The sequence below is a fragment of the Entelurus aequoreus genome, linkage group LG24 (assembly GCF_033978785.1).
Source record: "Entelurus aequoreus isolate RoL-2023_Sb linkage group LG24, RoL_Eaeq_v1.1, whole genome shotgun sequence".
NCBI lineage: Eukaryota > Metazoa > Chordata > Actinopteri > Syngnathiformes > Syngnathidae > Entelurus > Entelurus aequoreus.
The window spans coordinates 17,256,874-17,269,180 of record NC_084754.1 but is presented as its reverse complement, the minus strand read 5'-3'; the positions used below and the strand labels follow the sequence as shown (position 1 = coordinate 17,269,180).

The window sequence follows — 12,307 nt, the reverse complement described above, 5'->3', positions numbered from 1 at the left end:
GGGAAGACACCTTATTTGACACCTGTACTATATTTTGATGTTTTGATACCCTCTTCATGTGATGACAAGCACTAGTATAATCCAAACAATTTACATATTTTTTTTAGGATTCCCCTCTCTTCAACTAAAACAAAACTAAAGACAATGTTTTGAATAACTAACTTGGACATAGTTAGTTAGTTATAGTTAGACATTCAATAATGTAATTAAATGCTGCACTACATCTCACAATATCAAAAACGACAGCAGCGAACGTTTTCTGTAAACGTATGAGTTGTTAAAGTTTTTCCAAAAAATGACGTCATCGATTACCCCGGAAATGTCAGGTGGGAATACCGGAAATAGTTTTTGTTGACGGTCGGCCATTTGAGTTCAGGTCAATTTGTTGTTTCTTTTTCCGAAACAGTTTTATCATTTTAACGCTTTAATGCGTCCCTTTCATGTTTAGATTTGGAATAACAACGAGAACATTGATACTGATTAACTGGGCGTAACCCGTTTTGTTTGGTCCGACTGGGGGCAATGCTAACATTAGCCTAGCATTCGCTAAATTCCTGCTAGCAAGCTACACATTGTGTCACCCGTTTCACCAAATAGTCTCGCTTTTTCTCACTTTTTACCAGGAGTCCGTTAACCACCAGAAATAATGGCGGTTGTTAACAATGGCGCCCTGAAGAAGATGTTGATGGTAAGCCCGTTTTGATGCTTTTGCTCGCTCTCGTAACTTGTTAGCATGTTAGCTAGCGTTAACGGAACCCACTACGACAGCACTTGGTGTCATTTCCTGGTGTTTGTGTAACAAGTCTGCTGTTTTATCAAATAAACATGTCCAAACGCTGTCTAAAGCACCTAAGATCATCTTTGTTGTTATTGTACAATGGTAACACCGACCAAATGCACTATATGTTAGTGTAACTCGTAATCATGTGGATTATTAATGTATATTGGGACGTGTACGGCCAATTCAATATTTATGTCTTTACTAAGTTTGTGCTACCAACCCTACATTTGCAGATACGTGATAAAAAACTCAAATGTAAAATATCTCAACGCAAATGATATAATTTTAAAGACCTTGGAAACAAACTTTGTAATGGTACTTGAACCATTGTGATAGGCCATATATTAAGGGGGCTTCGACTCTTTGAAGTTCAAGGAATCAGTCGCTTTTTGTCTTCAAGTATCCAGTACAATAGAGCAGTTGTTCTCAAAGGTCAGCGTCTCCTCACTCTGAAAATATTGTTAAAAAAACAACCTAAAACCGGCTCAGTGGCCTTGTGGTTACAGTGTCCGCCCTGAGACTGGAAGGCCGAGTCATACCAAAGACTATAAAAATGGGACCCATTGCCTCCCTGCTTGGCACTCAGCATCAAGGGTTGGAATTGGGGGTTAGATTAAAGATGAAAGATACCAATGATTGTCACACAGACACTAGATGTGGTGAAATTTGTCCTCTGCATTTGACCCATCCCCTTGGGGAGCAGTGGGCAGCAGCGGCGCCGCGCCCGGGAATCATTTTGGTGACTTAACCCCCAACTCCAACCCGTGTTGCTGAGTGCCAAGCAGGGAGGTTATGGGTCCCATTTTTATAGTCTTTGGTATGACTCAGCTGGGATTTGAACTCCAACCTACCGATCTCAGGGCGGACACTCTAACCACTAGGCCACTGATCACCAAAATGATTCCTGAGCGCGGCCACCACTGCTGCTCACTGCTCCCCTGACCTCCCAGGATTTTAACATGGGGATGGGTCAAAGGCAGAGGATCATTTCACCACACCGGGTGTGTGTGTGACTATCAGTAGTACTTTAACTTTTTTAACTTTAACTTCAGCTGGTTACTAATGTATACTATTCATGTTTAGCTAATTTGTACTGCAAATTAAAATCGGCTCCAAATATTGGTTATCGGCTTCCTTATCTACGGAGCCCCTAAAGGGACATGGGATTTTTTTTTTTTTTAGACATGTATCTCGTGGCCACGAGAAACTTTCTCGTGGCCACGAGAAACTTTTTATAAAAAATAAAAAAAAAATAAAAAAAAAAATTTTTTTTTTTTTTTTTATAAAAAGTTTCTCGTGGCCACGAGAAACTTTCTCGTGGCCACGAGAAACTTTCTCGTGCGCACGAGAAACTTTCTCGTGGCCACGAGAAACTTTCTCGTGGCCACGAGAAAGCATTGGATGCGTGCTGATGGTTTAGTGTGTGTTAAAATGGCAGTTTAGGAGTTAATATGGCTGTATTTCCAGATAGGACTTTCCCCCATGTGTGTTGTGGCAAAATGTGAATGCTTGATTAGTAGGTGTGAGACAAACACTTTATCTTCCTGGTTATTGTAACGCTACGTGTTTGACATTATTTAAGACTTTATCATGCCCGGGAAAGGACAGTTTTCCTCTTCTGTGGCTGTGGGGGGTGGGCGTGGCTTGCGGACCTGCAGCGAAGCGGAGTGTGTCAGTTAGTCCCATGTTGATGTGATCAAACTTCTTTCTTGCTTGGAAGACACACACACAATTGTAACTGTTATTTCTTCCTGCACATAATAAATATGTACAACGTGTTTGGATGTATTCATTTATGTAAAATTGTCATTAAGAGTAATATTGCCTGACAAAAAGTGATACGACGTACGTAATATTTTGATATTTACACATCGCATATTTACACACGCGCATCTGACTAGAATACCCTTATGTGCATTACATATATCAACATCAAGTACCTACTGTACTGTTTACTTGTTGAAATACCCTTTTTAGAGCAAATATCTACCCACATAATTTATATGTGTATATATAATATATATATATGTGTATGTATGTATATGCATATATATATATATATATATATATATATATATATATATATATATATATATATATATATATATATATATACAGTATATACACGCACACACACACATATACATGTATACTGTATAGGAAGAAACACACATAAATATATACAGTATACATATATACACACAAACACTAAATTTGACAAACAAAATAACTACTATTTTTAAGAACAAGTTACAGTAATATAATATATATATATACACTACCGTTCAAAAGTTTGGGGTCACCCAAACAATTTTGTGGAATAGCCTTCATTTCTAAGAACAAGAATAGACTGTCGAGTTTCAGATGAAAGTTCTCTTTTTCTGGCCATTTTGAGCGTTTAATTGACCCCACAAATGTGATGCTCCAGAAACTCAATCTGCTCAAAGGAAGGTCCGTTTTGTAGCTTCTGTAACGAGCTAAAGTGTTTTCAGATGTGTGAACATGATTGCACAAGGGTTTTCTAATCATCAATTAGCCTTCTGAGCCAATGAGCAAACACATTGTACCATTAGAACACTGGAGTGATAGTTGCTGGAAATGGGCCTCTATACACCTATGTAGATATTGCACCAAAAACCAGACATTTGCAGCTAGAATAGTCATTTACCACATTAGCAATGTATAGAGTGTATTTCTTTAAAGTTAAGACTAGTTGAAAGTTATCTTCATTGAAAAGTACAGTGCTTTTCCTTCAAAAATAAGGACATTTCAATGTGACCCCAAACTTTTAAACGGTAGAGTATATATATACATGCTTATACATAATATGTATATATATATATATATATATATATATATATATATATATATATATATATATATATATATATATATATATATATATATATATATATATATATATATATATATATATATATATATATATATATATAGATACACATACATACATATATATATATATATATAGATACACATACATACATATATATATATATGCATATACATACATACACATATATATATATTATATATACACATATAAATTATGTGGGTAGATATTTGTTCTAAAAAGGGTATTTCAACAAGTAAACAGTACAGTAGGTACTTGATGTTGATATATGTAATGCACATAAGGGTATTCTAGTCAGATGCGCGTGTGTAAATATGCGATGTGTAAATATCAAAATATTACGTACGTCGTATCACTTTTTGTCAGGCAATATTACATTTAATGACAATTTTACATAAATGAATACATCCAAACACGTTGTACATATTTATTATGTGCAGGAAGAAATAACAGTTACAATTGTGTGTGTATCTTCCAAGCAAGAAAGAAGTTTGATCACATCAACATGGGACTAACTGACACACTCCGCTTCGCTGCAGGTCCGCAAGCCACGCCCACCCCCCACAGCCACAGAAGAGGAAAACTGTCCTTTCCCGGGCATGATAAAGTCTTAAATAATGTCAAACACGTAGCGTTACAATAACCAGGAAGATAAAGTGTTTGTCTCACACCTACTAATCAAGCATTCACATTTTGCCACAACACACATGGGGGAAAGTCCTATCTGGAAATACAGCCATATTAACTCCTAAACTGCCATTTTAACACACACTAAACCATCAGCACGCATCCAATGCTTTCTCGTGGCCACGAGAAAGTTTCTCGTGGCCACGAGAAAGTTTCTCGTGGCCACGAGAAAGTTTCTCGTGGCCACGAGAAACTTTTTATAAAAAAAAAAAAAAAAAAAAAAAAAAATTTTTTATTTTTATTTTTTATTTTTTTTATAAAAAGTTTCTCGTGGCCACGAGAAAGTTTCTCGTGGCCACGAGAAAGTTTCTCGTGGCCACGAGATACTTTCTCGTGGCCACGAGATACATGTCTAAAAAAAAAAAAATTCCCATGTCCCTTTAGGGGCTCCGTACTTATCTGACCATAGTGGAGTTTTTCTAGATAAAATGTTTCACAATTTTCGTGGATTTTCTTTTTTGGACAGACCGTTTTAGCTAGCACAACCATGTTTCAATGCTCAGATTGACTTCATATTTCAGGATTATAAGGACAGATGTGTAGACATACGTTTTAAACTACATGTAAGGCATTGCAAACTTACCTTCAGGTATACATTTGTATGATCTTTAGATGTTAAATTTCACTTGTTGATTAATGACACTTCGAGAAATCAGACCCAAGTCAAGGCACTTGAAGTAAATCTACGTCATCAACATCTGTGCTCTTCAATTAGTTCAAAAATTACCGAACTTTACTTTTTATGTAATGCTTAACTGTTGGTGTTATTTGGTTTGCTGACAAAAATGTGAATTTAAACACAGCCACACAAAATTGGTCACTTAGTATTTATAAAATATTTTTTTGTCTGGACCTGATTGTGACAAGTGTAAAAGGCACCCAAGGAAACACGTTTTGTGAACTAATAATTAAAACACTCCTTACTTGCTTGATGAGACTGTCAACTCATGTATACACTGTCCTCATTGTTGTCCTATGTTGTCATATTGCAGCAGTACAAGTACAGGGACCTGACAGTTCGTGAAATCACCACCGTCATCTCTCAGTACAAAGACCTGAAGCCGGTTATGGATGGTTATGGTATCGATTTTGTTTTCTTACCAATCAACTTTTAGCGACATACAGTGGAACCTCTTTGGTCCAACCCAATCAGTTCTGTGGTACTAGTCCAAATAATGGAGTCATGGAAAGCTGTTTATGGTTAAACTGTACCCACAAATGCTATATTAACTGCAGAGTCAATAGTTTGAGCTAACACCTTAACATTTTTAAGAATCATACAAGTGTAAAATTAAGTTTATGACTGTGGGGCATGCTGTCTTCAAGCTGTCCTTTCTTTTGTATAGCAAGTGTTGCCTGCTGAGTTGAGTTTCTCTTGAGACTTCAAAGTTTTGTACAACCTTAGAGATCTATTTTTTTTTAAGCTTTGGTTAAAGTCCGATTAGCACAACCTTCAGTCTTACTGAGGTTCCACTGCACATTGTCTTTTTTAGGTGACTGACTATATGTAATTATTCTTTCATCATAGACTTTCTTGTGTTTCAGTTTTCAACGATGGCTCTACAAGAGACCTGATGAGTTTAACAGGGACAGTTCCAGTTACCTATAGAGGTAAATATTTTTTCAACAAAACTTGGATTAAGTAGTTTTGTTTTCAATGGGGTAACTTTTTTTATCTGTAAAAGTCTTATTTCATGATTGCTTCGAATTGTATTTCAGATGTCAATATGGCGCAATACCATAATATCTTAACCAAGTAGCACTGGGGTTTACAATGATGGGGTCATGGATGTGATTATGCGTTTGTAACGTATGAAGGGTTTGTGTGTTTACTGTAGGCAACATCTACAACATCCCAGTATGTCTGTGGTTACTGGACACCTACCCCTTCAACCCTCCCATTTGTTTTGTTAAACCTACAAGTACCATGATGATCAAAACTGGGAAACATATCGATGCCAATGGAAAGATCTACTTGCCCTATCTACATGAGTGGAAGCATGTAAGTAACCAGCCAACAGATTTGTTGATATTTTAGAATCAGCAGTGATTTTGCTTTTTTGACCGTGTTACACATGTTTTAAATAGATGTAAAGTACTGCGATAAAATAAACAAAACATTTTTAATGCTGTTTGTGTTTCATCTCTTGCGTATTTGCAGTTGTACTTGATGAAATGCACCAATAACAGAATAAATGGATCTTGTGCAGTTTATTAGTTAGCCAGCAAATGTACACATAGACTAGCAAATAATTACACTGTTGTTAAATAATGCTATATGGGAAGTTGGCACATTACATATAAAATGCTAATAAAAATACTACTGAGAAATTAGTTTTTTGTGTATTGCATGGACATGTCACCCATCTTTTACTGTTTGTTTTCCAGCCTCAGTCAGAACTGTATGGACTTATTCAGGTGATGATTGTGGTGTTTGGAGATGAGCCTCCTGTGTTTTCTCGCCCTACCACCCAAGCGCCTTACCAGGCTTTCCAAGCTGCTGGACCCCCTAACCGTAAGCATTTTGTCCCTATGATTCATGTATGTCCTTTAACACCAGGTGGAGCTCATTGACCACAGCAGAACACTGGATAAGTGAACAGTGTTTGTATGCTCATACATGATTGTGAACCCTTCTTCCAGCTTCTTATGTACCTGGCATGCCTGCAGTTTCACCCTATGGTCCAAATCCTAATGCAGGGTAAGATATTTCACAATGACATGCACACATTTGTCAGTTGACAAGCCCTTTGTTTTGTGCTTTGCACAGCAGTATATTTCACCAGAGCCACTGGAATACAGTCTTATCTTATATCAGGTGCTATAATAATGTGTGGTTATAAAATGTAAGTGGCATTTCTTTTACAGAAACTATCCAGGTTACCAGTACTCTGGGGGGAACTCTTACCCAACTACCACTGGTCCTGCACACTACCCCGCACAAACTCCTGTGTCCACAGTGGGTATGTAATCCAACATCTGTCATTGAATAGTATTCCCTTTGCCTGGTGAATTTGCAGTTAGCATAATAATATAGTTATTTCACCAAAAAACATATAATTATACAATTATTATATTTTGCAATTTTTGACATATATTTTTTAAACATTTAATTATTTTTACTAAAAATATCAGATTTCTATAGATATATATATATATAAGTCAAACCTTTGTGTTTTTAGTTGGTGATATAAACATTTCAGCTTGTTCTTGTTACATCGTACCTTTTAGCTTTTTTTTAAAATTTTTATTTGTGTTTATTTTATTTTTGCAATTTTCCACAGGCCCATTAAAAAAATAACAAGCGATGATCTGCACTTTGGACACCTTTGGTTTACATATTTATGTATTTGATTACTGAGTAAATGCAAACCCCACAAAACACTTCCTGTCTTTCATTTTTAATGAAAGATGGGAATACCAAAATGTTAACTAGGTTGTTTGTAAGAAGATGGCACTTCTTAAAAGTTGCTTCAAAATATGTATGTTTAAAATAAGTCAATAAATTGTATTGAAAGTAAGTCTGAGCAATATGGCTGGTAACTGCATCACGATGTAAGTGATTTGTCGGCCGATATCACTAACTATTTATATTTGACCTATCGATGATAAGGACCAGGAGTAAAAAAAAGTAAATGTAAACATTTTTAAAATAAAGGCAGAGGTTTTACTTAACAAGTATATTTAATATTTTTGGCCACTGTAGTTAAAGTTAAGTTAAAGTACCAATGATTTTCACACACACACTGGGTGTGGTGAAATATGTCCTCTGCATTTGACCCATCCCCTTGTTCACCCCATGGGAGGTGAGAGGAGCAGTGAGCAGCAGTGGTGGCCGTGCCAGGGAATCATTTTTGGTGATTTAACCCCCAATTCCAACCCTTGATGCTGAGTGCCAAGCAGGGGGGTGATGGGTCCCATTTTTATAGTCTTTGGTATGACTCAGCCGGGGTTTGAACTCACAACCTACCGATCTCAGGGCGGACACTCTAACCACCAGGCCACTGAGTAGTGGTTAGAGTTAGTACTGTATCAATACACAACGTTAGAACAGTATCTCTGTTTGAATATAGGAAAATAAAACACTGTACTTTTTAAACAAGTGATTATTTGGCGTACCACCAGATAACATACCACAGTTTAAAAATCACTGTAGTAGAATATTTCTAAATTAGTGCTGTCACCTAGTGATAATTATCTTAATCAGATTAATCACACTTTTGTATTTGCATTGTTACTGGCTGGAATAATTTAAAGTTATTAAAAAAAGACCCTAATATTTGGACACAAATGCAATTCTATTGTCAGAATGTCATCCGGTATCATTTAAAAAAAATGTTTAGTTGAATGCACGTCATTTACAGTTTTATCTAAAGTCCAGTCAAGATGTATTTTGCCAGCGAGCACACCAGTTGTTATCTGCTCACTCAACTTTGCATAGACCTTATCACTAATCCTATGACAACCTGTGCCGCTTTTCAGGTAACCCATCTGCGGTCAATGTAAAGGAGCATGTACAGTCCAAATAAATTCTGTAAATATACATAATTATTGTGGTATTTTATGTGATCATTCACATGTGTTATCTTGTTATTTTTGACAGCCCTAATCTAAAAATAGTGACAGTATTTGTGAAGGTCCACACCAAATGAATGAATGCACAGGAAAAACTGTTACAAATATACATTTTTGACAAAACCACAGAGAAAAACAGGTGATTTGGTCCCACTATTGTATCATAACATTGCGATACAGTATATGAGTGATAAAATTGAGCCTATCAGATTAAGCAGCACTTTCAGACATGTGACCTTTTTACTTAAGGCTCTCACCCTCAGGCTGACTTTGGTGGCATGCTGAACTGCCAGTGAAAGGTCACCTGAGGTAATGAGAGTTGGGCGTATTAAAGGCCAAAGCGATGTACAGTATATGTCTGGAGGCAGATAGCCCTCTCTGGCTGTATGTTCTATGTTTGGGCATGTAACTGTAACTCCACACAAAGACTGAACCTGGGAGCAGCAGTGAATTGCTGCTGACCCATCTTCTATCTGGGGGGCTTTTGATGGTGTCCTATATTTAGTAGTGGAGAAAAAGGATACTATTTAAATCAACTCTGACATTTGTTGTGCTGATCCAAGTACTACACTTGCTGTAATGCTGTCTCTGAACACATGCTTTCTTATTTCTACCTGCATAATATCATATTTAATAGCAATTCGCTGTTCAGTCAATGTTGTTGTCTTTACTTATGTTGTATATTGAGTGCTTGCACTTTAAAGACATCTTAAGTAAGGCTGCAGCTAGCAGATATTTTAGTAATCGATTAATATGACGATTAATCAAATTAAACACACTTTCTAGCATCTATAGTTTATAAATAGTTTAAATAAAAAATGATTTTTCTGATTACCTTTATTCTTTCTTTTTATGCATGCACAAACCATTGAAATTGCACTTTTACCATGGGTGCATCACTATAACTTATTAAAAAAATAAAATAAACAAAAATTCTCCCTGATAAAATATGATAATTTGAGTGACAAATTGACAATTTATTAAACAATTTAACATATACACATTACAAAATTTATTAATTGGTTTAGGGTTTTTGGACAAAACTTGTTAGCACTAACATACTGTACAAACTAAATGCTAACATGTCCTCACATGTGTTTGAATAAAACATTGCTTATCCAAATCAAACATATAAAATGGCGTTAATCAAAATAGTCTTTAACCTTCTTTCCTGCTCTTAAATATGCTGGATGCTTTTGGATAATGTGCTGCTTTATTAATGTAATGCTATTGTGAAATGTCAGCTTTGTTAGACAGTGCAAACATTTCACCACAATGATTGTCTTTGTCAATTTGAAGTAATTTCAAAACCTTCAACAGCTTAATTTGTCTTCTTTGGGCCCTTTGCTTTCTTTTTCCTTCTTCTTTGAGCCAACTCTCTCTGCACTCCACTGTATTTGCCGCACACACGCACGCACACACAGGCCACAACCATGCAGAGTGACCTAAATCACTGTGGGGGCAACATTCATGTGTGCGCTCCTTTGGAGCAGTCTGGATTTTATACATTTTTATTAATAAAAAACATCAACAAGGCAAAAATTCAAACGATGAATTGTTGCAGCCTTAATCTTAAGCAAATATGCTTTTTTCATTTGTTAAAAGCAAGTAGAGGGAACAAGGCACCAACCTACCCATGTATACATGTAACAGATAACCTGTAACACAACAATGGCCTTGTTTAGGCTCAAACAGAGACGGCACCATTGGTGAGGACACCATTCGTGCATCGCTGATCTCAGCTGTTAGTGACAAGCTCCGCTGGAGGATGAAGGAGGAAATGGACAGGGCTCAGGCGGAGTTGGACGCCCTCAAGCGGACAGAAGAAGACCTCAAGAAGGGCCATCAGAAACTGGAGGATATGATCTCACGATTAGACCAGGAAGTGGTAAGATATTTTTGTCAATATTACATTGGACATGTGGTGTGGTGTCGTCAGGCCACACTTTTTACTCTCTCTGGACCAGTCTGAAGTTGACAGGAACATCGAGCTGCTGAAGCGTAAAGACGAGGAGCTGAGTGATGCCCTAGAGAAAATGGAGAACCAGTCAGAGAACAATGACATTGATGACATCATCGTGCCCACAGCCCCTCTTTACAAACAGATTTTGAACTTGTACGCCGAGGAAAATGCAATCGAAGACACCATCTTCTACCTGGGAGAGGCCCTCCGCAGGGGGGTCATAGACCTGGAGGTTTTTCTCAAGGTGTGACAATGTCAACACACATTCTTATCTTCTGTGGATTCAGCAATGTTGATTCATATTCTCTTTTGTTGTAGCACGTACGCCTTCTGTCCAGAAAGCAGTTCCAGCTCCGTGCCCTCATGCAAAAAGCCCGCAAGACTGCCGGCCTCAGTGACCTCTACTGAGCAACACAAGCAGGAAACACTCACGTCTTCTCTGGTTCCTCTCTTTGCTCCTCTTTGTTCTATCTCATCTCTATCGGGCCACCGAGCTGTTTAGATGTTCATAAGACGACTCGTACACTTGATAAGACCAAATACTTGGACTTGTGACCCGGCCATGACACCATCATGTGTACTGTGGCTTACACAAACGATGCCTAACTTCTTACACATACCGATAAAGAGGAGCCTGTTTTGTGTTGCACTACAGGGAAACACACGGGCTACGATAAGAATTTCTTAGCCGGTGTTTGTTGAGTAAGCACAAAATATTGGGGGCGCTTGGCTAATGGATAGCCCTCATCATCATGAAAAGGTTAAGCTCTGATATAAATACCCGAGGCAGCCATTTAGGAAGTACCTTAAATTAGTGCGGCATACAGCCTGGGCCAAGTTCACAAGGCTTTTTATATGTTTTAAAAATATTTTTCACTTCTCCCCTTCCTCATCCAGATAGTGTGAAGTTTTTCATCGTACTTGTCAGCTGCTCAGGTTAGCCCTCCAATTGGATTGTTTGGCTGCATTAACCAATCATGTACAGTAGCTCTTCTATTCTGTACAGTGTCTTTCTTTCTACATCTTTTTTCTTTTTGCTGTCCATTCTTATTTTTCTGAATAAGTCAGTGATAAACTGTTTTTATGTCTTCTAATAAGACATGAGTGTTTGTGGGTACAAAAAAAAACTTATACTAATCAAAAGTTAAGTTATGACGAACACTTCATTTAACTTAGCCTTCTACTAAATGCACTTTGAAATGTATGATAGAATATCTGCTGTTATTTTTGTGTTTCCAGTTCAGCCATAGACCATCTTTTGTATCTGTAGATTTATGTAAATCAGTTAAAATAAAAATAAATCTGATGCGATCGCTTATCTCTACCTTGTTATTGATCATAGTGGTTTTGTTATTGATCATAGTGGTTGTAGAGAAAATAATACATGTGTAGTTTAGTTGTTTTAATAAGATAATCAATGTTATGAAAA

The 12,307-nt window shown here is 37.0% G+C and overlaps 1 protein-coding gene across 1 annotated transcript; it reads left to right on the top strand.

The window, feature by feature from the left end:
- The first annotated feature begins 312 nt into the window (after positions 1–312).
- Positions 313–12,184, top strand: tsg101a (tumor susceptibility 101a). Its single transcript, XM_062035411.1, has 10 exons — positions 313–688; positions 5,333–5,420; positions 5,886–5,951; positions 6,179–6,342; positions 6,729–6,855; positions 6,984–7,041; positions 7,209–7,303; positions 10,601–10,803; positions 10,883–11,122; positions 11,197–12,184. The coding sequence occupies exons 1-10, from the start codon at positions 647–649 to the stop codon at positions 11,284–11,286; spliced, it is 1,173 nt and encodes a 390-aa protein (XP_061891395.1). The 5' UTR covers positions 313–646; the 3' UTR covers positions 11,287–12,184.
- Positions 12,185–12,307: the final 123 nt, after the last annotated feature.